The following is a 25,989-nucleotide window of genomic DNA, read 5'->3' as shown; positions in this document are numbered from 1 at the left end:
CTTGTAATTGGAGGGGCAAAATTTTTCAGTCATTAACCCCATCACTTAATAGTCCATCTTAACAAAATCGTCAGGGTTTCTGTCGCAATTAAAAATATAAAAAAAAAATCTTGGAAAATGGGTTAATAGTGACTAGTTTTATAGTTTGGAAGGATTTAGGACTTTTGTTTGAGGAATGTTTAAGTGAAAGTATTAGTTTCTTAAGGGTGTCAAGAGTCAACTGGATTTAGGACAGAGTTTTTCCCCTTTAACCTCTTGTGTAATATGATGTCTCTCGTTTATATTTTTTGGTGCTGCCGCCAGATGACTTTATTCAGATTAGGAGAGAGCACTGAGACTTCAGGGGTTACAGAAAAGACTAGGGTTCCTGCTCTCGTTGGGGCAGGAGACTCTAGCACCTCTTCCATAGCGATTTATTTTTGGATATTGCTAGTCACCATCCTTTTGCACCTTATTTTACAGCGTGTGGCGATGCTTGAAGGATTTATATCATAGAATTGGACAGCAAGATGTAACAAGCAAAATAAATCGCTTGGGAAAAGGTGTTAGGGAGCTTCCTGGACTAACGAGAATAATACCATAGGACAGTATGAATTTCAGTGAGTAAGTGAGGTTGGCAAAAGAGAAGCTTAGAGATGATGAGGCAGGGAGGTAGGAGAGGATGAGAGAAACTAGGGAGAGGAGAGAAAGGGAAGTCTGAAAATGAGGAAGGGAGATACGTGTGAAAGAGTATGAAAGAGAGAATGGTTTTGGGAAAGGGAAAAGCTTCCACAGAGGAAAAGAGGGAGGCGAGGAAGGGTGAAGAAGGTTAAGAACAGGTTGGGAGAAAGAGAAGCTTGAAGGAGAGAAGGGAGGAGAGAAAGGAAGAACTTGGAAACGAGGGAGGGAGGGAGGGAGGAAGGGTTGGAGAGAAATGGAGTTTCTTAAAAGGACAGGATGGAAGGAGGTAAGAAGGAAAATGAAAATCTTGAACGAGATGAGGAAGGGAGAGAGGTAAGGAAGAGTGAGACTTGAAGGACAGAGTTGATGAAAGGAGGGAGAAGAGGAAGGGAAATGAGAGAAAGGGAGATGCTTGAAGGAGAAGGGGATGGAAGAAAGAAGAGAAGCTAGGAGATAACGGAAGGGACGAGAGGATTGAAGGAGGGAGTACAAGTGAGAGAGAAAAGAGAAGCTAAGAAATAAGAAAGGGGGGAGAGGAGGGAGAAATCAGTGAAAAACAGGTCAAGTTTTCATTGAGGAGCGTCGGAAGAAGAAAAAAAAAATAAAAGACGCTCAACACAGTGATTTAGAAAGTGGGGATGCTGGTATGACTAAGATTTTTTTTTCTTCTGACATAAAAGGAAAGTACAAATCAGGTTTTCCTCATTGAACATAGACGGGGAGGAAGGAAAAAATCGGGGAGAGTAAACTGCGAAGGTTGTGAATTAGCGTATTTAGTGAGATGCAGGAACAAACATTTTAGGGACTAAATATAAGGTGACATAATGCTCAGAACTGGATGTGGGAGAGAGAGAGAGAGAGAGAGAGAGACTAAGCTAAGGTCATGAATTTATTGTGCCTCATGAGATACAGAAACAAACAGTAAAGCCTCAGTAGGGGACTAAATTGCACAGAAACAAAGGTGTGTTTCTAATCCCACGTCTGTTTGTATTCTTCATTAACCAACGTGGACGTAAGAGTTGCGACATTGTAAGTTCGTGTGGGACTGTGTGGACTGTAAATCTGTGAGTTAATGTGGGTACTGTTGCGGTGGAAGAACGTAGTTGGTAGTGGTGGTGGTGGTGGTAGTGACTGGAATGGTAAGACAAGGTTGTGGTGGTAGTGATTTTGGTGGTTGTGGTAGTGATGGTGAAAGTTTTAGATGTTTGGTAGATGGTGTGTGGTGTTTGGTAGTTATTGGTGGTGTACTGGTTTTGGTGGTAGTGATTGGAATGGTGAGGCAGGGTTGTGGTGGTGGTGGTAGTGGTGGTAACAGTAATGGTGAAAGTTGTTGATATGTGGTGTTTGGTAGGAAAGGGTTGTTGTGGTACTGGTTTTGGTGGTAGTGACTGGAATGGTAAGGCAAGGTTGCGGTGGTTGTGGTAGTAGTGATGGTTGTGGTGAGAGAGAGAGAGAGAGAGAGAGAGAGAGAGAGAGAGAGAGAGAGGAGAGAGAGGGAGAGAGAGAGAGAGAGAGAGAGAGAGAGGATTAGTTGTTTCAGGTAATAGGTCCTTCATGCGATAAATACGAGTGTAGTAAACAGATAAATAAATTCAGAAATAATATAAATAATACTGTAGATACGCGCTCAAGGATGCCAGTAACTCTCATTAGACGTCGTGGGTGGTGGAATTGGAGCGAAAAATATCTACACTGCTTACGAAATTGTGTGTGTGTGTGTGTGTGTGTGTGTGTGTGTGTGTGTGTTTACGTATGTGTTTGCATGTGTCTGTCTGCATGATTTTGGTCAGTTTCATGCATGTCTGGATTCGAACGTGTGCGCGTTGCTTGTGGGTGTGGGTGTTAATGAGGAGGGACGGGTGGGTAGGCGGATGATTCACGTCACTAGCAAGACGGGATTGTTGAGTAGTGATGATGGGCATGGTATCGGGATGTGTTAGCAGAGTCATCAGGTCCGGTGATCATCATTATCGCCATTAGCATGAGAAACATTTTACCTATTCATCTGGGTATTAGAATCTTGTTTAGGTTTTAAGTATCGTTTTGGGGTTCATTTGTGATATCCCTTCTGTACGTGGATATCAAGCTGACTGTAATCGTGCGTAGTTAGCAGGAAGATGTCGTGGTACTATTGTTGTGAAAAGTTTCCTCTCGTTGTGGCTTGAATCTAAAATGTTTGCTGTTTTGGATTGCATTTGCACTAGTTATAAGAATAATAATTTTTCAGATGATCTGCTAATTAAAATCTGGCTATAATCAGATTGCGGTTAAAAGATCAAGATCCAATGTAGCTTCTTGTCAGGTAGTTTTAACAATTTTTTTTTATTCATATCTTGTGTAGAGTCACTTTGCCCTTTCGTCTCGTAAGGTTCAGAATATCATTTTAAGAATCTCGTCTGACGCTGAGGATATGCAGTCTGAAGAACGGGAAATGATGTCAGGCGCAGAATATCATTTTAAGAATCACGTGGGGTTCTAAGAAACTGCGGTCTTAAGGACGGGTAAGGATGCCCTAGGGACTATATTAAGACGTTAGATAATTGTGTAACCGCAAGTGGGTTAAGATGTTGTTGGTGCGTGTTGTGTCATAACGAGTGTAATGGCCAGCTGAGATCACCGGTCAGAAGGGAGATGACTCATACAGGGGAGGAAAGGGAGGCATCAGAGGTGACAGTGGGGATGTGGGATGTCAAGAGGAGGCTGAGTTATGAGGGGTGTGGGTGAAGGGTGGAGGGAGAGAGAGAGGGGTGAGTAGTGGGTGTTGAGGGGGAGGTTGTGGGATGCGTGTAGGCGGGGTTGAGTTGGAAGGGGGATGGCAGGTGGGAGGTGGCGGTGGGGAGTTAGTGGGATGTGAGTAGGAGGGTGTGGATGAGGGATGGGAGATGAGGGGGATGAGCAGTGGGGTGAGAGGGAGGTTGTGGGTTGCGAAGGGACGTGGGTGAGTTTTAAGGGGGATGGGAGGTAAGGTGTTGGGGGATAGAGGGGTGAATAATGGGAGGTGTGACGGCAAGGGTGAGTTACGAGGGCAATGGGTTAGGGATAGGAGGTGGAGGAGGGGAGTGGGAGGGGAGTGTGGGAGCAAATGATGGGATATCAGGATGAGGATGAGATGTGATGAGTGTGGTAGGGGGATAGTGGAGTGTGTGGATGAGTTGTGCCAAGTGAAGGGGTTGAGAATGACGCCGGATGTGGGGGATAGGGAAAAGAATGAGGAGTGAAGGTGAAGGTACGGGTGAATTGAAAGGAATAAGAGAGAGGATAGTGGTGTGTGGGGATGAGCTTGCGAGGAATGGGAGGGAAGTGGGAGATAGTGGGTTGTGGGAAGAGTGAGTTGAGGAGAGGGAGTGGAGATGGAGATAATGAGCGGTAGGGGAGGCTGGGAAACTGACCTGCGAGGGGTGGAGGGGACGGGGTGGGGGTAAATTTGGGTTAAGAATGAGGGCTGAAGAAAGGAGACTTATAGTGTGGGAGTCAATTAAGGAAATTAGTGGGAAATTAGTAGGTTGATGTAGTTTAGCAGGCAAGGGGGAGGGAGGTGCATTTATTTAGTTAATATAATACACCCACTTCATATATACAGTTAGTTGTACACAGATCAGATAGTTACTTTAATACACAGGTACATATAGTTACATAAGCACATTAACAAAATATACACTAATGCAAAGGTGACACACAGTGTTACAGGAATATTCAAACTAGTTACAGCAGTGCATAAACGACACATCCATTAGTTAAGTACACAAACCACACACAGTTAAATGGATATATCACACATACACGTTCATCAGTATACAAGCCAGTCACATGAATGCACAAACCACACATTCTCACACAAGTGTATACATAAGCCACATACTTTATGGCTTGTTTAAAGAGATCGTGCCTCAGCCTTCCTCTCTCCTTGGCTACACGAAACCTGACTAACCACCAGGTAACGAGTCCCCATCGTGATAATGGATAAGTACTATAAAAAGAAAGCTCCTCAGAGTCGCATGAGTATCAAATTAAGTATTTAAAAAAACATCCTGAAAGTCACATAGTTATCAGATTAAGCTCTTGACATCTAGGGATCTTTCCTAAGAGTAAAATTAGGAAACTTCTCTTTGCAACAAGGGTGAAGGTAAAATAGGACTGGGAGGAACGTAGAGGGGGAGGGGGGTGTAGAAGAGGGTTGGGTCGTCTGAAGGGGAAATATAAGTGAAGGAGAGAGAGCTGTTGAGTTTAGAGTGGTGAGGTGTGAAGAAGAGGAGGGAGAAGTGGAGGAGGTAGGGAAAGAAAAGAGATGATGTAAAAAGAAGGGAAAGTGAAATGGAGAGGGAACAAGGAAGAAGAAGAGTGAACTGTGGTGGGGAGTTGTGAAAGAGGAGGAGGAGGAGGAGAGGGAGGATGAACAAAGTATGAAATAGGGAAAAATACAAAGGATTACAGAGGAAAGAATGGGAGACGAAGGAAATTAATACAAAAGAATATAAAGGGGAGAAGGGAAGAGGCAGAGGAGATGAATGGTGATCAGGACTGGAGATGAAGAAAAATACAAAGGTTAAGGAGTACAGTGAAAAAAAAGACAAGAAGGAGGGGGACGACAAAGAAGGGAAGAGGGAGAGAAAATGAAAGGTGAACAAGTTGGAGACGAAGAAAAATATAAAGGTTAAGGAGTACAGTGCAGAGGAGAGAGGGAAAGGGACGACGAAGAAGGTAAGAGAGAAAAATACAAACGAATACAAAGAAGAGGAAATTGCACCACACCTATTAATCCTGAGTAGGCGGTTTGACAGGGTAGGACATGACTGTGGTATCTGTTTTATGGGCACAAGAAAAGAAGTTTGGATCAAGGAGAGGATAATTAAACGGAAGGCTTGTACCGTAGAGGATACTAAAAGACAAACCAAGAGAGAAGGTTGGATATGAAGGATAGAGGAGGGGAAGACAGGAGAGAAAGGAGTTTGGATATGATTTTGGGAGGGTAAAAGGGGGGATAGCAACTATATTCTGTCACTGTTTTCTGCTTCACCCTCAGCACTCCTCTTTTTTTTTTTTTTTTTTTTCCAACCTCTTCTCTCTAACTAACAGCTGTTTGAAAAAGAAATATACAAGTAGGAAAGAAACAGAGAAGCGTAAAGGAGAGTACATCGAGAGAAAGGGAGAGAGGGGAGTGTTGCATGCGGCGGGAGGTAAGGGGAAAAGTTTGGCATGAGAGAGTTGGAGGAGAAGGGTGAATTAGGGGAGGAGGAGGAATAGTGAAGGATTGAAAAAGGAGGATTTTAACGTATTGGTGGAGAGGAAGGAGGGGGAAGCTGTAAAGAATTGTAAAGGATATACAGCTAGAGAAAGGAAGGAGAAAATATAGTTAGAGAAAAGTTTTGTGTGATAGGGAAGTAGGTAATGGGGTTGTATATAGAAAGGGAGAGGGACAGGGAGGTTAGGGATGGGCCAGGAGAGGTGGGGAATGGTAGTAGGCGAACGCAGCAGAATGGGAAGGGAGATGGAGGAACGAGAAAGGAATACTCAGTGATACGACCAAGATAAGAGATGGAAGGAAAGGAGGGAAGATACTATAGTGGGGTGAATTAAGTGGGATTGTAGGGATAGGGAGGTGCACAGGTCAGTAGGGGGGTGGGGAAGAGAGGGATGGGGCGGAGCAGGGCAGGTGAAGTGGGACTGTGTGGTACCCTTATAAGGTGACTCCCTGGACGACCCTCACCCACTGCCGCGCCAGCCTGCTCAGACACTTCACTAACCCCCCCTTCCCCCATCACCTTGGGGCACTCACTCTGCCTTCATGTACCCCCCCCCCCACACACACGCACAGACACACACATCATTACCACCCTCTCTACCTCAGACGCCATGTGGGAAGTCGCTGTGCCTTCATGTACCACCCCTACTCCCTGTCTCGCAAACATTCACATGCACACATCCTCGCATCCTTCACACACTCACGAACACCACTATCTCTCAACCCCCCCCCCCACACACACACACATACACACAATGCATTCGGTAGTGATCAAGACATTAGGAATAAATGCCATCAAATGACAACTAATTAACTCCCTGAGTAAATGAACGTAGAAGTAATTATCCCCATTAGTAAAAACGAATACAGTAGAGGGAAATAAACATATATATTTCTGTCAGACGGGTTTCTTAAGCGCTGTAATATAGACATACGTCATCGCATTTACATATGATCAAACACCACACACTTTGACTCAGCTGTGAAAAAAAATTAACCCTAGTTTAAAGGTTAACTATAAATGACACACGTAGAGATATTGCTTCATTGTTTCATATGGATTAGTAATATGACAGCTTAGAATATTCGTTGATAGTGAGATATGTGAGTGGGATGATGGTGAAACTTTGATTGTATATTGGATCGAGTTGGGGATAGTAGAGAAAAGGTATGACGATGATGATGATGATGATGGTAGAAGCCAGGAATGATGATTAAGATGATAGAGCACTTTGCATGTGTCGGTAAAAATATAAGATCCAACAATTCATAAAACCAAGATACTGATGATGATGATGATGATGATGATGGCTAGTTGGGAATATATTGAAAATTGATAAGATAGTATGATAAAATGACAGTAATGTACGATATTTAGTTCATTTATTGTACGGTGTTCAGTTTCCCTGTTAAATCCAGTAATCCGGGTGTGGTTCTACTGAGAGGCACCAGAGGGGGTTAGTTGTTGGAACAGGGTGAGAAGTTTGGCGCTGGTAATACTGAGAAATAGTTATGATGATGATGATGGTTATAGCAATAGTCAGATGTAGGGTTATGATGACAGTGATGGAGTGTTAGCTAAGTTAAATCAAGCAGTCGAGGTGGAGAGTGGCTGGATGAATGAGGATGCTTTGAGTACGTGATAGGAATAATGGCTAGTATTATGGTGCAGACGAATATAATAGCTTGAGCATGATTTATGGCGATAATGGTAATCAGTTTATATCAGTATGTTGTATGCATCAAGAGTGTAGTTCCTGTTAGAGGCACCAGATGGGGGTAGTTGTTGGGACGCTTGGTTAGAATGCTGGCGTGGGCGGGCCGGTGTGTGTGGTGGGGAGGGTTTGCCTTGTTCATACTCCGCCCTTCGCTATCTCCCATCCTCCCTTCACCCTGCCTGTATCTCGCACTGTCTCATGCTCCTCCCTTCTTTATCTCCCATCCTTCCTACACCCAGCTTCGATCGTATACTGTTTTCATACTCCATCCTTCACTATCTACTCTCCTCCCATCGCTCTACCACTTTTCTCCCACTGACCCATACTCAACCCTCTGTGTGTGTGTGTGTGTGTGTGTCAGACTCCGCCCTTCGCTCTGTCTCACTCACTCTCCTCGTCTCACCCAGTTTATCTCCCTGCCCTGATTATTAAACCCTCCCTCTTGTATAATTCTGTTTTGAAGAACATTGTTTTTATTGTTTTATTGATAAACCTTGAAGTTATATCCATTTATTTTTCAAGGAACCCTTTATTTTGCGTAGTTTATATTGTCATCCATTATTATTTTAATTTAGAATCCATGGAAATGCTTTGTAGTGATAGAAGAATTTAAGTTTTTTTTTATTTATTGAATGACCTTGTTTTTTTTCCTGTTTGCAATGAGGAACCTTGGATCTTTTTTTCTATTTTTATTTATGTATCCTCCATAATGTAATGCAGGAAATGGTGAGTTAATGTGCGTGTGTGTGTGTGGGCGTTGTTCAAATGTCTGGCCCCAGCGACACTGTTATCCAAGACTGGGTGACGTCATTGGCGTGGGCGGGCATAAGAATGTTCAAGCCCCTCCTCTATACAACCTGTAAAAACACCCTCCTTTTGTACCCTCACCTGTCATTCGCTGATAAGGACCTGTATGCATCGATTACCTGCGGGACTGTAAGAATTAAAGTGACATTGCGAGAATACCTTGGGGATAGGGATGGATTAGTGCGACAGGTGTGGGGGCAGGGTGTGGGGCGGGGTTTAGGCGCCAAGGAGAGGGAGGGCAGCGGCGAGGTCTACCCACCAACCAGTGCCCAGTAACGCCATCTGTTCATTTGAAGGGGGTTTTTCGGCGCCCCGGGACTCTTAGCCGACAGTACCTCGTCAACCCTCGTCGTTTGTGCATCGCTGGCGTGTGTCGGGAGAGCCTTGTTTGGGGAGTCGCTATCTGGCCCATAGAAAACGTGCCATTCCTGTACTAGCCCTGTAGTGGTCTTGTGCTAACCGGGAAAGGCATGATGGAGAAATCTAGAGGCTGATGTGAAAGTACTGGCGTTTTATCCTCGGCCGTTAGTGAAAGGTTAAGAGAAGGGACGAAAAACGTACTGGAATGAGTGGCACATAAATAGATTTTCATTTCGGTTTTATCTTTCAGTGTGTTTGCCGTGAATGGCGTTGGTGAAGGGAAAATGTAGATGCTGTCGATGAAAGTGGTGGTCTAGATTTGGCTCAGTGCTTTGCTGACCTTGATAGTGCGCAACAGGGAAAAATCAAACGAAAGAGAAATGGAAGGCTTTGGGAGGAAGAGCCTCGAGGGAGGGTGGAGTACGACCTTGGCACATGGAGGTGGTGGGACGGCCATGACCACATTCTCCACTCACGTCACCTCGAGTTCAGTGTCGAGTTTTAGGACGAGCACGCAAACCTCCAGTTCTTCTTACTACTACAGCAGCACCTCCTCCGACCAGGGAACCACCGGTGGGTCCCGGCCAAGCAAGGCGATAGATATCACCCACAGAACGACAGGAGATTCGACCTATAAAACCACAGGAGATTCAACCTACAGAACGGTATCAGATTCTTCCTCTAGGACGGTGGGGAACACGATCCACAAAACCACAGCGACGCACAGAACTACAGGAGACACGATCCAGAAGACCCTGGGCGGAGATACGACCTACAAAACGGTATCCACCCACAATGTACGGTCAGCTGGGCCCTCCACCCTGCCCGGCGTGTTTGGACCCATCGACACGAGCTCCTCAAGGCCGAATGCGAGTAGATCGGGCCTTGCTGAGTCACAGACATCCACCTCGTCCTCCACTGTTCCTAGGAGCTCAGGGGCGTCTAGGATAAACAACGCGAAGACTAGTGCGTTTAAGTCTAGTATCTCGGTATCGCAGGGCACAGCCACTGATACCACGAAGTCAAATAAGGCGAAATCCGACAAGACTAGCAAGAATTCCAGGGCAGAAAAATCTGTTCATACTAACTGTGTAAATTCAAGCAACGCAAAGGACACTAGGAAAACAAGCACACAGGAATCTAAGAAAAGAACCACACAAGAATCAAAGAAAACAAGCACGCAGGAAACGAGGAAAAGCACACTGGCATCCAGAAATACAATCACAAAGGATTCTAGGCGATCAAGCTCTCGGGAATCTATGAATTCAAGCACAAAGGAGTCTAGGAACACAAGCACAAAGTTTTCCGGCTCAAAGGAATCTCTTAAGGGGGCACCGGACAAGACTAACCCGGCCAGACAGCAGGGTTCGCGGGCATCACCTGGGAGACATTTTTCAACATCGACATCCCGTGGCTCACAAGGCTCACAAACCAAGAAACCCGACCGTCGACCGTCCAAAGGGGATGGGGCTACCAAATCCAAGGTAAATAGTCACGCCCGAGGACCAAAAGGGGAGACTAAGCCAGATGGGGCAGACAAAGCTCATATCACGACGGACCCTGACGGCCATGGCACTCAGAAAGGCGTTAAACCCTCTCGTGCCGCAGCCTCCAACGAGACTGGCGCTCAGATCATCGCGAAATCAGAGCTCAGCCTCCCCCAGAAAGGCAAGGAGTCAGACCAGGCCACTCAGACAAATGGCAGCGACGTCAAAACGACCGACGAGGATCCTAGGGTACGCCACGGGAAGTCTGTCAAGAAGGGAGATCGCGTAGTGACGGCGATTTCTGATGTAAGCCTGGGGACACTCTCTCTCTCTCTCTCCCTCTCTCTCTCTCTCTCTCTCTCTCTGTCTCATATGACTAATAATTTCACGAGTTTTTCCCTCAGAATAAACTCGAAGGGATACAGCCATCGTACTGAAGGGATTACTGAAAGTTGTCAAACCGTTCCGTGGACTTTTTATTTTCTTCAGTGTCATTGTTCTTGCCATCAACTGACCGTTTATTCAGCTCAGAAGAGACCTCACCAAGTTAATGAAGACTTGTTTTTGCGAATGAAAGTGTCCGCCAGGATTATTATTATTATTATTATTATTATTATTATTATTATTATTATTTGTTGTACGAAAGAGAGGTGGGGAAGAGAGGAGAGGGAAGGGGAGGGGGAAGGATTGGGAGAGGGGTAGAGTTAGGAGGTAGGAAAGAAGGGAAGCAGTAATTATTCCAGAGGGTCTTCTATACCGTCCAGATAACTTAAGAACAAATGCATATGCTGTCGTTATTCTGTATTTTATTTACTATATAGTTCCTTTCTCATCCCATCCCTTCTTAAAAAAAAAAAAAAAAAAGGGGGGGGGGGAGAGGGTAGAAGAAAGAATGGAAGAGGTGAAGGATATGGGAGGCATAGGAGAGGAGATAGGGAGAAGGGGACGTGGGGAGGAGAGGGGGTTGGGTTACATCTCCCCCGCGGCGGCCAGACAGACAGCATGGCGCCACATATCCTCTGGCGTCATCTTTTTTGCGATAATGGAATTTTCAGCTGGCATCTTAAACTCGGTGTGGTTACACTAGATAACAGTATTTTTCTTGATTGAAAATGGACGTCACAGTATAACAGTTATGATGTGTAGTATTTTAGTGTATCAAGGTAAGGATTTTATTTATCAGAAAACAGCTTAATTTGATGATAGGGAAGGATTGCCACAAGGGATGATTTCGTTAACTAAAGTTCCCCTTGCTATTGCTTTCCGAATTATTTGTTTTAGTACGAAGGACATGTAGTCATTTGGAAATTAATGTCAATGCATACATGATTAAATAAACATTACAGTGACAGCAAGAACATACGATTTAAGAAACGAAAATATATTACATTATATACTTCAGTGGAGGGAATATAAATAAGAGAAGACCGAGGTACGATCTCTCCTTCCGTTGGCGTGTTTGGTGCACAGTCAGTACCATATTTAATATTACAGAAAGTGTTGTCACTTGTCTGCTGTGGCATAAAACGAAAACGATATTGATAGAAAGTGCAGTACAGTAATAGGTTTCGGCTGTATTGTAAAATTTTATTCAGTTTTAGTCGAAAGTTTAGTGCACAGAAGATATGCGTGCGTGCTGTAGTGTCAGACATTGGGTACATAGAAAGTACGGTGATAATTTTTTTCTGAAGTGTCAGACGTTTGATAAAGAGAAGAGAGCATATTAGCAGGTTCTTGTTATGTATTGTATTACCTTATTGACTTTATTTTTGTTTGTCTTTAAGTGCGCATTTATCAAAAAAATTGCCTGCCGGGTATTTTAAGTTTCATTGCTACATTTTAAGATGGTTTCCCAATTTCCCTCAAATAAAATGGAAAAAGTGGAGGTATTTTGGAAATGTTGGCATATAACAATGGCTTACAGTAATGTGCTGTAGTATTAAAATTTTTAATACGTCTGAGTACTATGCTGCATTTCCTTACCAAGTCTGTGATAGTTCCAGCTTGAGGACCTGTCTCCAGTGAACCTAGAGAAGACCTTCCGCACTGAGCTGAACTTGCCACTCCCAGGCCAAGATTCAGACAACTACTACCCCAACATCATCATCGAGTAAGTTTTACGGCTTTATTATTGAAAGGGTAGATGAAGGTGCCAGCCAGCCCCAGATTTATAATTTCATTTTAGCACACCATTGAGGATTGTAAATGATAAGACAACATTCTGCAGTACAGAGTGTAATTAGTAGGTAGAAAAGTCGCACAGTAATTTATTTTTCATTGTGTTTTTTGATGATTGTGTCAAATTGGGGTTTGTTTGCCATCTTATTATGTTTAGTTTAATAATACAACTCGTACATTCATTACATTTAATGTATGTCGGTTATTTATTGGACTAGCTATGAGATCTTAAGAGACATCTCTCTCTCTCTCTCACACACAGTTTGTCTAGAACTGAAAAAGGGACCTGGATTGTAAATTTAAAAGATGTGTGCCATAATATGGGGACAACTGCATGTCACATCAGAGACAATGGATTGGGTCAAAAAAAAAAAAAAAAAAAAAAAAAAAAAAAATGAATGGCTTCATGACGCCTTATGAAGCTGTTAGGCATTAGTCTAAGATTATTCTTTGGTTTGCATCACTCCACCTCAGAATTATACTTTAGTGTAATGGTAGAAGTAGTAAGTGGCTGGGTGTGATCATCACTGGGAGTGTACTGCCGTAAGAGCTAAAGATGGCTACAAACATAGTGGCTAGCCATAATCACCATTCTTAAGCATGGAACTTGGCCATAAATGTAGTTAGGTCCAATCTAACAGTCACACTATAATAAGTTTTATTTGTTGCACATCTGACATTTCTGAATCTGAGCAGTTTCCAGCAACAGTTGGGAAGTAATTGACTGATTCTGGTCCTTGTTTCAAATTCCAGGCCATAGGTAACTTCATCAGTACTGTGGGGAACCCCAGTATGGGAGTTCCTGAAGAGGACTTTTGATATTATTTTGATAGATTAATGACACACTTTTTTTTTATTTGAGAAAGAAAGTAGCACTCATAGTGATAATATTCAGTCTGGATTATACAGTACAGTATATAGATTATACAGAAAACTTTATAATTATTAAAAAAATAATAACAAATATAAGGCAGAACATTTTAGTATTGTGTTGATAAATTTTGTTTGTTTTTTATTCCCAGGGATGAAGATAATGACCGGCGTGCACGGTCGGAGGCACAGGTAACGGTGACCAGTGGTGGTGGACCTGGCCAGCAGCTCCCTTCTGCCTCACAACTAACAGAGGGTGATATTATTGATGGCCATACAACCACCACCACAACACTGGCTGGGTCCTCACTACAGGTCACCACTACCACCTCCAAACGCAGACTAGCTGCAACCACAGCAGCGTCTGGGGCAAGCCAGCCTCTCCTGACACACCCAGTGACAGGGGAGAAGCTGACCTTGCACCAGGCCATCACTATGGGGCTTGTGGACTTGGCTGCAGGCACTCTTATTCACCCCACCACTCAGGAGCAAATATCTTTGTCTGAAGCAACAGACCGTGGCTATCTCAGTCCTACACTAATGGAACACCTTGATACTCCCTGTGGTATTATTGACCCTAACACAGGCAGGGAGTTGACGCTTCTGCAGGCTACTAGGTATGGGCTGTATAGTCCTGAGGAAGCTTCCTTCAAGGACCCAACAACTGGCAAGCTACTTACACCTGAAGATGCATTTAAGATGGGTTTCATCATCTTAGAGAAGGTAAGCTTCTTCACTCAGATTTGTGTCCCAGTTGTGGCTTCACTCTCTCTGTATGATGCCATAGTTGAGGGCCTTGTTAATGTACGCACGGGAGAGTTCACTCATCCATCGTCTGGAGAAAAGATGCCGTTAACCCAAGCGTTCGCCAAAGGACACATAAATGTGGAACCCACACCTGTCACCACCAGTGGTGTGTCCCTCTCTGAAGCTATCAGCCAAGGTTTCATCGATCCCTACTCTGGCCAAGCTGTTGATAGAAACACTGGAAACAAATACACATTAGATGAAGCAGTGGAAAAGGGTCTTGTGGCATCCCATATTCGTGAGGTTGTGAACTCTGATACAGGATGTAAGCTGACTGTAGCTGAGGCCATTAAGGAAGGTGTTCTTGATGTTACAGCTGGAAGATATATTAACACTGTGACTGGGCAGAAGTTACAGTTTACAGATGCTGTGCAGCAACATCTTATTTGTCGTCCATACACACTCAAGGACTGTTGTGATCTCAAAATATTGGACAACAAAGGTCATATTCAAGATCCACAAATAAAGGACTATGTCCCACTTTTAGAAGCTGTAGGAAAAGGAATTGTAGATGTAGATTTAAGATCTGTGAAAGATACTTCTACTCAGTCACTTCTAACATTGCCAGAGGCTCTGATGTTCTCAGTCCTCTTACCTGAGGGGAGATACAGAGACACAGAGACTGGTGAAGTTATGAGCTTAGTAGATGCTGTCAATAAGGGACTAATTACATCTGTATCCACTAAAACTATATTTGACATAGATGGCATAAAAGATCCTGAAACTGGAGATTATATCAGTTTCAAAATGGCAATGCTGAAAGGCATTATTGATGCAGAGAATGGTATGTTTACTGACCCCAAAACCTGTAACACAATGTCTTTAGATGAAGCTGTCTCAGCAAAGATGATTCAGCCACAAATTTTGGAAACTCTCAAAATGAATATTGGTATATATGATGATGAAGGGAGAGAAATGAATGTCGTGGAAGCAGTCTTGAATGGCAGACTTGATCCAAATACAGGGCAGATACTAGACCCCAATACAGGAAACACTGTAGCTTTAGAGGATGCTGTGAAGAGACGAATAATTACACCAGAAGGAGCCGCCACACTAAAGGGCTTGCTCAGTGTAACTGTTACTACAGCCACAATAACCAAGACAATTAAGAGATATGTTACTGTAAAGAGTGCTAGTGTCCACACGAGTGAATCAAGAGTAACATTGCAAGAAGCCAAGGACCGAGGGCTTATTAATGAGGCACAGGGCACCTACTGTGACCCAGAGAGTGGGAGAGTCATGCCTGTTGATGAAGCCATACAACAAGGTTTGGTTAGTTTATCAACAGAGTGGCCAGCTACCCTTCCCACCTCTGAAGTCACTACCAGAGAGTCACCTACAAGAGAAACCATGAAGAGGCATCATTCACCTGAAAAATCCCCTAGTCCAACAAAAGCTGCTCGTACTAGTATATCTCCTACAAAGGAACCAGAGGAAGATGTTTTATACTCTCCACCTAAATCCCCTGAGAAACCTGGCTCACCTATGAAAACTAGTCAGCCTTCATCACCATCTGTATCACCAGAGAAACCTCAGAGAAGAAAGAGTTCTCAGCCAGAAAAGGAAAGTACTGTTTTGATTGATGGACCCACTAAAGGTGGTCGTCCTGTCTCTCCTGAAAAGAAGTCTCCCACAAAAACACCAGACAGAACCTCCCCTACAAAGACAAGCCGTCCAGTATCACCTGATAAAAGTTTAGAAAGAGGATCTTTAGAGAAGCAAGGTTCCCCCACAAAGGACCAACCTTCACCAACTAAGGCAGGTATACAGTCTCCCAGCAGAGAAGAGCCTACACATGATGCCAGGCCAGATAAACTTTTTGAGACTGTTAATGGCTCTAGAGAAGCATCACCTATAAAGAGTCATCCTGCATCACCCTCAAAGTCATATGGCTCACCAGATGTGTCATCAAGGGATGGATCCCCTGTTAAGTCCACCAGCTCGAGACCAGATTCTCCAATGAAATCAAGTGGCATTGGACCTGAATCTCCCTTGAAAACAGATGAGTCAGTTCCTACTTCTCCTGACAGAGGATTGCCTCAGAGTCAGAGTCACACACTATCTCCAGAGAGACCACCAAGAAGAGTTAAATCCGCCCTCAAGTCTCCTGCTGATTCTGTGGACAGTGCCATGGGGATTGTGGATGACACTGACATGACATCATCTGGGGCATCACTCACAGGTTCTACTGGACTTATGACTGAGAGTTACATGGCAAAGACACGTACCCTGGAACTTCCCCCAGATGGTTGGTATCTCAAAGAAGCTGTTGATGAGAAACTGTTTGACCCAGTGATGGGTCTATTTACCATACCAGGTACAGACAGGCTGGTTAGTTTGGAGGAATGTGTCAAACTTGGAATAATAGATTCAAAATCTGCAGAAGTAGTTGATCCAAAGAGTGGAAGGCACATTTCTCTTACAAGAGCCTTTGAGAAGAGCGTTCTTGATTGTACTGGCAAATATCCTGACGAAACAAACCCTAACCGACGTCTAACCATGAAGGAGGCTATAACAAAGAAATTTGTGATTTTAAAAGATCGCACAGAGGTAATTGAGTCAGTATATGGACGAGTGATTCAGATCACAAGTGTAGATGGTCAGCCAGTGAAAGTACAAGTTTCCGATGGGGGGGAAGGCGATTCCCCGAGTTCATTTACTGAAATCAGGACCAATGAACCAACAGTGGATCAGACTATTGTAGAGATCAAACCAGGGATGACATTCAACCCAGCTGAAGGAAACATTCAGTTAGATGATGGATCAGTCATGGATGTAGTGACAGCAGTTAAGGAAGGTAAAATCCAGCCAACAGGTGTTAAGGTAAAGGATCCTTATTCTGGCCGTGATTTGAATATAAGTGAAGCCATGAGGAAAGGGATCATAGACAAAGATTCCGGTGAATACAAGGACAAGACAGGACGCAAGTTGTCCCTCACAGATGCTGCCAAGTATGGCATCCTTGGGGTGGCAGCTGTGGTGGGTGCCCCAGTTATTGCAGGGGTTGCAGCTGCTCAGGCCATAAAGAAAGGAATAAAGAAGATAAAGAAGGTTGATCCACAGACAGGTGCTGAAATTATTATTGAGGAGAGTGTTGAGATTATTACTGATACCTCCTCCCCTGATGACCAGCCAGTAGAATCTATAGTTGGCAAGCACTCACACACCACCATTAAGTCTACAACAGTTGTGGAAACAGATATTATACTGCAAGATCCTACAACGGGAGAAGAAATGAGCCCAGAGGAAGCGTTCTCACGAGGACTCATTTCACCTGCAGAGCTTGAGGAAATAAGAAGTTCTGCACATGGTAAAATCCAAGAAGTTCAACAGTTATCTGACATTGAGGGAGTTATTCAGCCAGATAGCTCAGATGACATTCCAGAAAGCAGTGATTTAGATAGCAGGAAATTAAGGCTGACAGAAGATGAGAGAGGTAGAGAGAGAGATGAGGAGGAGCCTATTGAACCTTGTATGGATGAGACACTACCAGTAAGTAAATTTCCAGAGCATAAACAACCTCAGCCAGGAGTAATAGATGACCAAGTTGAAGACAAACCAGATGCTCCTGGTGACACAAGACGTTTTGATATCACAGCAAAGACACTTGAAGACCTACCTTATGATGGTCAAGATATGAAGGATTTGTCAAGATCACCAGAAAAGGGAAGGTCGCCTTCAAAAGAAAGATCACCCACAAAAGAAAAGTCACCTGAAAAAGGAAGGTCACCCACAAAGGACAGGACACCTGAAAAAGTTAGGTCCCCTGAAAAGGAAAGATCTCCTGCAAAGTCACCCACAAAGGAAAGGTCTCCTGAAAAAGGAAAGTCACCTGAAGAGGAAGTGTTGCCAAGCAAGGAAAGGTCACCTACCAAGGAAAGGTCACCTACCAAGGAAAGGTCACCCACAAAGGAAAGGTCACCTGAAAAAGTAAAGTCACCAGAAGAGGAAATATTACCCTCAAAGGAGGGATCACCCTCCAAGGAAAGGTCACCTGCCAAAGATAGGTCACCCACAAAGGAAAGGTCACCTGAAGAGGAAGTATTACCCTTGAAGGAGAGATCACCCACCAAGGAAAGGTCACCTACCAAAGAAAGGTCACCCACAAAGGAAAGGTCACCTGAAAAAGTAAAGTCACCTGAAGAGGAAATATTACCCTTGAAGGAGAGATCACCCACCAAGGAAAGGTTACTCGCAAAGGAAAGGTCACCTGAAAAAGTAATGTCACCTGAAGAGGATATATTACCCTCGAAGGAGAGATCACCCACCAAAGAAAGGTTACCTGTCAAGGAAAGGCCACCAGAAGAGGTAGAATCACCTGAAGAAGAAATAGCATCAACAAAAGAGAGGTCACCCACAAAAGAAAGATCACCTACCAAGGAAAGGTCACCTGAAAAAGAAAAGTCACCCATAGAGGAGAGGTTGCCTACAAAGGACAGGTCACCTGAAGAAGAACTATCACCCACAAAGGAATGGTCACCAGAGAAAGAAAGGTTTCCCACTAAGGCAAAGTCACCTGAAAAAGTAAGATCACCAGAAGAAGCACCATCACCCACCAAGGAGTTGTCTCCTGTAAAGGAAAAGTCACCTGTAAAGGAAAAGTCACCAGAAAAAGCAAAGTCACGTGGAAAATCACCTGGAAGGGAAACATCACCTGGAAGGGAAGCATTACTTGGAAGAGAAATGTCACCTGCAAAAGAAAAGTCCCCCACAAAGGATGTTTCACCTGTGAAGGAAAAGTCACCTGAAAAAGTCAAATCACCTGGAAAGGAAGAGTCACCCGTAGAATCCCCAGAAGTGGTGGACGAGCTTCAGAGAACAAGTCCAGCAAAATCAAAGAGCAGAGAATCAAGTCCTGAAGAATCACCAACGGATAGAAAGATGTCCCTTGGGGAGAGGACCAGAGAGCGTGTAACAACAGAACCAAAATTCAGTGTTGCTATTGGTCGTGCCAAGTCCCTACCCAGCCCAGGACACGAAGGAAAACCAGTGTTATTGCAGAAAGTGCGTAGGAAATCTATGAAGCCTAAGCAAGCAGCATCCAAAGGGGTTGTGGATGAGAAAACTGCCGCCATGCTTGAGGATCCAAATAATTTCCGTGGACCAGCTGGGGAGCCTTTGTCACTTGAGGAAGCCTTAAGACTCAAAAAAGTTGATGGTGATAGTGGAGCCATTGTTGATGTGGCATGTGGAGAACCCTTGACCATAAATGAGGCTGTTGAAAGTGGTGTGTTAGATGTAGCAACTGGAAATGTACTGGTGCCTGTAGGAAGGAGCATCACAGTACCTGAAGCTGTGTCCCAAGGCCTGTTTGACCACCAGTCCCAGCGATTCATTCATCCTGAAACTGGTGACATGCTGACTCTGCGTGAAGCTGTGATGTGTGATATAATCGACCCAGTTTCACAGGTTGTTGAACCTAGAACACAACAATTGGTTACTCTTGATGAGGCCATTCGAAAGGGCATTGTCAGTCCAGACTCTGGTCATGTTACCACAGAGCAAGGTCCAGTATCTATTTTAGAAGCTGTTGACTCTGATTTATTCATAACAGGTGCAGTTGCAAGAGTAGACTGGCTTCCTCCTTTAGGAATGACTTTCCCTGTAGCTCTCGAGAGGGGCTTGGTTGATGCAGATACAAAGGAGATCATTCATCCTGTAACCAGTGATAGACAGTCACTGAAAGCTGCAATAGATAATGATTTTATCTTTGCCTTACCTAGTCCAATTTTGCCAGACAGTGTTCAGGTAACACAAGCATTGGACTGTAAACTGATAAACACAGAATCATGCACATTTACTATTCCAAGTACTGGTAAGGAGATGCCAGTGGAAACTGCAGTTGAGAGTGGTATCCTTCAGATTAAACCCATGACCAGAGTTGTTGATGATACCAGTTATACAATTGGGGAGACAACCATCACAGAGACGGTTACATCATATGAGACAATCATTACTAAAACTGTGAGAGTGAAACCTGGGTATGTTGTGATCAGCTCAACGGAAGTGAAAAATACCAGTACAGGGAAGGTGTTTCCTATTGAGGAAGCAAAGAAACAAGGCATAGTTGTGGAAGAGGACACTGAATCACGTCCAGACAAGCTGACATTCCGTGAGGCCGTGGAGCAAGGACATATTGACTTTGCCAGTGGTACTTTTGAGGACCCAGTTACAAATAAGGTAGTTCCTATTGATGAAGCTATACAGCAAGGTCTTATTGAACCTACTGAAGCAGCAACATCAACTGAAGTCACTAGCAAGATCAACATTATGCAGGCCTTCTCTACTATATACCATGAAAAATCAGGAAAGTTCAAGGACCCTCAGACTGGAACACTTTTGACATTGAATGAAGCTGTGGACAAGGGTGTGATTGACCCCAATGCTGTAGTATATGATACAAAAAGTGGAAGTGCACTTAGTACCAAGGAAGCAGTAGAGAAAGGAGTCATTGATGTTGAAGCTGGTGATTTTATTGATCCAAAGTCGGGAAGTAAAGTTAAGGTTAAAGATGCTGTCAAAATGGGTCTCTTGGCTGTTATTGGAGCTCCTGTTTTAGCTGGAATGGCTGTAACTGAAGTTATCAAAGGTGCTCATGCAAAAATGAAGAAGACTCCTACTACCATAAAAACCACCATAATTACCGAAACCATAGAAGAATATGTTCCTGCCAGAACAGCTGAGGAGATGCTGCAACGGCCATCTCTGCGTCCAGTTGACCAGCCATCACCTCCAATTATTGAAATTGGCCAGAAAATGACCCTCAGAACAGCCATGGAGGGAGGGTACATCGATGTTGATTCATGTGTTGTGGTATTTCCATCAACTGGTAGCAGAAGACCACTGAGACGTGCCGTCATTGAAGGTACCATTACACTTGTCACAGTGATTGAAATTCGAAGCCGAACTGAGATATGGATAGTTGAGGAAATTACAATAGTGACTGAAGTTGTCAGATCCTTGGATCCAGCAGTTATGTCTGAAAAGGGACAGTTTGATCCAGAAAGTGGCTCATTTATCGATCCTGCAACAAACCAGCCCGTCCCATTTGAAGAAGCTCTTGACAAGTGCTCTTTTAATCCAGAGCAAACACAAGTGAAAGATCCTTCTAATGGCAGAGAAATGTCACTTCCAGAAGCTATCAAGGAAGGTCTTGTCAGTCCCATCACTGGAGAGGTCATTGACCCTCAAACTGGGGAGGCTGTTCCATTCTTTGAGGCAGTGAAGAAAGGATTGGTGAAAGCAGAAGACATAAAAGTTGTGGATGAAATGAAGAAGCTGGAACCTTCATTGTCAGTACATGAAGCCATACAGCAAGGACAATTAAAACCTGAGACTGGTATGTTCACAAACCCAACTACAGGAGAAAGTATGATAATTGGCGAGGCTATACAGAGTGGCCTGCTTGACCCTGCCTCTCTTCAGATTATTGATCCAAGGACTGAAGAAATTATTACCCTGAAAGAAGCAGATGAAATAGGACTGGTTGACCTGAATTCCACAACTTTCACTGACCCCGAAACTGGATGTGAAATGGACTTTACAACAGCACTAAAGAAAGGAGTATTGGTGCCAAAGAGAAAACCAATGTCCCTTGTGGCTATAGTGAAGAGGAAGCTTTATGATCCCAAGTCTGGCAAGGTCACTGATACTTTAATGAACCAGAAAGTTGATTTGGATGAATCTGTTAGGAGAGGTATAGTGGAGCCTTTTATTACTTTATGCAAAGACACAAAAGCAGACAAATATGTCACTTTGGAAGATGCTCTTGTTAGTGACTTGGTTGTGTCACAGAATGGAAAACTTAAAAACACTAAGAATAACAGTTTTATTACCATAGATTCGGCAGTGCAACAAAACTTGATAATTACACGTCGAAATGCTATCCCTCTTACTGAAGCTGTGCAAATGGAAATTTATAACCCTGATGATGGTCTTTTCTATGATGCATGTGAAGGTGAGGATATGACACTGAATTCATCTGTATCTTGCAAACTAGTAGATGTGAACCCTTGCAGAGTCAAGGTGAATGAGGACCTGTATACAGTTGGTGCTGCTATTGAAAACAACATTTTGGATGGCGATGCAGGAAAATTATTGCAACCAGAAGTGATGCCGTTAGATGAAGCTGTAAGAAGAGGTCATCTGGTTACTGCCATTGGTTCTCTGTCGCTGCAACAAGTACTGGAGGAGGGTATGTATGACCCTGAGAGTGGCTTAATCAATGTGGATGGTGATAAACTCACAATAAAGGAAGCCATCCAGCAGAATATCATAGATTCTTCGTGTTTATCGTTAAAAGATCCAAGAACTGGAGAGCCACTGACACTAGATGAAGCCATTAAGAAGGGCATGATTGATCCTGTCACTGGCTTATACAGGGATCCAGTCACTGGTGCTGAGGTGGAGCTAACCGAGGCTTTGACCAAAGGTGTGGTAATTGAGGGACGCAATAAGTTTACATTGTACCAGGCAGTAAGTAAAGGCCTGTATGACCCTAGCACAGGCCGCATCGCCAGCCCACTCTCACCTAACCAAGTAACATTAAGCAGAGCAATTCGAAGTGGCCTTATTAACCCAAATACTACCCTTGCCAGAGACCCAGATACAGAGCAGCTCATGAGCTTCAAACAGGCTGTTGGGAAGGAGCTCATTGACACACGAGCAGGAATGATGAAGTTTGGAAGGATTAAGAAGATGAATTTCAAAGATGCTTTTGAACGTGACTACTTAATTGATGCGCATCCTCCCATGGCACTGAGGGTGGTGATCATGAAAGAGCTGTATAGTGAAGAGACTGGGAAATTCCTTTGTCCAGCCACAGGGGATTGGATAACACTTAATGAGGCTTTGGCAGTACAGATGATTGATCCAGATTCATCTCATGTGAAGGACACACTGGCTGGCCGTCTCAAGAAAGTAAACTTGCGAGAAGCTATTGATAGTAAGATAATTGATGGAGACACTGCCCTAGTTAAGAACCACCAGACAGACACCTGGCACACATTGCTAGAAGCATATGAATTAACACTTATTGTAGACAGTCGTGTTGCTATGTCGCTACAGCGAGCACTCCACCAAGGTCTAGTTGATGATGATGAGGGTTTAGTTACTGATGTAAACACTGGCTGTAAGATCACGCTCCACGAAGCGATGCGTAGACTAGTTATTAATCCTGGCCTCCCTTGCTACTGGGACCCCAATACATCATCCTGTCTTTCACTGGTTCAGACCTGCAGAGAAGGTATCATTGATCGCCGACAGGGCAAATTCAATGACCCCAAATCGGGGTGCACCCTTACTCTTATGGATGCTTTGGAATATGGTATGATTTTAGATATTGATAAGCCACAGAGTTTGTATGATGCAGTAACTATGGGCTTTTGCGAACCCACATCTGGTAGAATTATCCAACCCAGCACAGGTCGCAAGCTTACCCTCACCAATGCCTGTAAACAAGACATTATAGACCCAGATATCTCAATCATTAGACATGCAAATAAGCCTAGATTTGTTAAGTTAAATGTTGCCATACAGGAGGGCTTGATTGATGATGTGAAGGGAAGGTACATTATGCCCAGTTCCCATGAAGAGCTTACTTTTGAAGAAGCAGTTGACAGAAATTTGATTTTGACCTCTAAGAGACCACTGACTGTTGAAGAGGCCTTGAAATATGGCCTTTACATCCCTGATACAGGAAAGTTTGTTGAACCTAGTGTAGGAGACAAGTTGAACCTCATGCAAGCCATCACCCATGGATTGATTGATGGAAACACCACGGCCCTGAAAAACCCTGAAGATAAATCTATCAAGAGCATTCGATCAGCAATAGAAGACAAGGATATTGATGTTTCAAAGGGTCTTGTCACAGATCCACAGACCAAAAAGACATACACCATTGAAATAGCATTAGAAAAGCAGATCATTGTGACAGTAAGAAAACCAATTAGTTTTATGCAAGCTGTCAAGGAAGATTCCATTGATTTTGAGAAAGGTTCTTATACAGACCCAGAAACAAACAGGGAGTATACATTGGAGGAAGCACTCCTCTTTGAATTGATTGATCCTGACTCAGCTGTTATTAAGGATCCTAATACGGGTAGATACAAGACTCTGAAGCGAGCTATCCAAGAACATCTGATTGATCTCAAAAAGCGAGCCTTGTATGACCCACAGACTGGAACACTCAAGACTTTATGTATCATCTTTGACCAAGGTACTATAGTCTTCCTCAGAGAACCATTATCATATGATGAGGCAATTGACAGAGGCTACCTCAACATTGAAACAGGGATGTACACAGACCCTAACTCCAAGGAAGTGTTGAACCTAAGGGACACGTGTCGCCTTGGCTTGATTGACCAGCAGACAGTATTGATAAAAAATACCCGTTATCGTCAGCTACTGCAGCCAGTGGAGGCATGTGAAGTTGGAGCTCTGGATGCTGAAAAGGGAAAAATATACAATACAGCCTCTGGTCAGTTACTGACATTAGCAGATGCCATGGAGGCTGGTTTAATAGTTACTCCTCGCCGCAGCTTGGCACTCTTGGAAGCTCTAGACTACAACCTATATGATGCAAAAACAGGCCAGTTGATGAACCCGCATGTGAAGAAGCCTGTAACACTAAAGGAGGGTGTAGCTTGTGGGCTGTTGGACAGTACCACTACCATGGTCAAATGTCCTGTTACTGGGACGATCCAGAGTATGAATGATGCGGTGCGTGGGGGTGTACTGGATGATGTTGGTGGGGTGGTGGTGAACACTGCCACATCTGCCCGCCACACCCTGCCTGAGGCCCGCCGCCTAGGCTACCTGCTCACCGCACAAGCGCGGGTAAGACTGCACAAGTAACTGCGCTTGGGGAATGACACTGCACTCACCCGCTGCTGTACTTAATGCTGTTTTTGAACCATATGTAGTCTTCACAGTACTGTACAGTGTACTACTGCTAACTGCTGTATAATTTGGAATGCCTGCACCTGTACTAAACACTTACAGGCAATAGATGGCTTATAGCATAACTGTACTCTTGGTGGTATGTGTGTGTGAATGTTGGCAAAGTACATCATCAGTATCCTTGTTTGCCTGAACATAATACTTGGTTCTGAGTGGTATACTAACCCACGTTCTAATACTATACTTGGCTTAGCAACTAAACTTGGGGAAAGGTCCACTAACAGGATCTACAATTTTTGCCTTTTTTTCAATTTTTCTTTCCAGGAATTTTCAGTAAAAGTATGTATGGATTTTTATAGTTGTGGCTGAATTGCTTTCTTTTGTAGATTTAAGGTAGACTGTAAGGTATTTTTTATTGTCTTGTAATTTTGTATATTTTTAATTGTGGTGTGTATTTTGGATTTTTTTGGATATATTTTCTTATGCCTGCAGCCAGACTGTTTCCTGTGCATTACGACTGTGGCTGACTGTCATGGACTGTGGGCTTATGTGACTGCCTGCCTTCCATGGCTTGTTGTGTTGACCTTTGACCCACTCAGACCTATACCACCCACCCCTGTGCATCATCCTCCCTCCCTTATGCATCCTCCCTCCCTTTCCCTCCCCTTCCCCAACCCATCCACAATGCAGACACCAACACCTTCCATTACTTTTAAAACTGTAGCCATACTAACAGATTTTTCTTTTTTCTTTATTTCTTTAAGTTGAAAAATACCTCTTTTGCTGTGTGATGAATGTTTGTAATGTTGCATCCAAAGCATTACTTTTGGTTATTGTAATGTAACATAATTTTTTAAAGCACGTAACCTTTGTTTTTTATTGGAATAAAAACTTGTAATTGAACTTAACAATAACTCCTTAAGGCCTCCGTATTAGATCAGTGATCCTATATTTACAACTCAGT

The 25,989-nt window shown here is 43.7% G+C and overlaps 2 protein-coding genes across 2 annotated transcripts in view; both read left to right on the top strand.

Moving 5' to 3' along the window:
- shot (dystonin-like protein short stop) overlaps positions 1-25,989 on the top strand; it is a 250,965-nt gene that overhangs the window by 105,886 nt on the left and 119,090 nt on the right. The gene's annotated exons all lie outside the window — the stretch shown is intronic.
- On the top strand, positions 9,240-24,980 carry LOC145408624 (uncharacterized). The gene is made up of 3 exons (XM_080279312.1): positions 9,240-10,577; positions 12,269-12,381; positions 13,472-24,980. The coding sequence occupies exons 1-3, from the start codon at positions 9,240-9,242 to the stop codon at positions 24,978-24,980; spliced, it is 12,960 nt and encodes a 4,319-aa protein (XP_080135438.1).

Source organism: Coenobita brevimanus, chromosome 78, assembly GCF_032717465.1.
Source record: "Coenobita brevimanus isolate Jiangsu-jjx chromosome 78, ASM3271746v2, whole genome shotgun sequence".
NCBI lineage: Eukaryota > Metazoa > Arthropoda > Malacostraca > Decapoda > Coenobitidae > Coenobita > Coenobita brevimanus.
Note: the sequence above shows the minus strand (reverse complement) of the source record. Positions and strands in the feature narration are given on the sequence as shown.

Excerpts from the sequence above, each read along its gene's own strand:
- LOC145408624 (XM_080279312.1), top strand. The coding sequence starts at position 9,240 with ATGACCACATTCTCCACTCACGTCACCTCGAGTTCAGTGTCGAGTTTT. Across the intron at positions 10,578-12,268 it reads TAGTGACGGCGATTTCTGAT|TTCCAGCTTGAGGACCTGTC; the intron begins GTAAGCCTGGGG and ends AGTCTGTGATAG. Across the intron at positions 12,382-13,471 it reads TACCCCAACATCATCATCGA|GGATGAAGATAATGACCGGC; the intron begins GTAAGTTTTACG and ends TTTTATTCCCAG.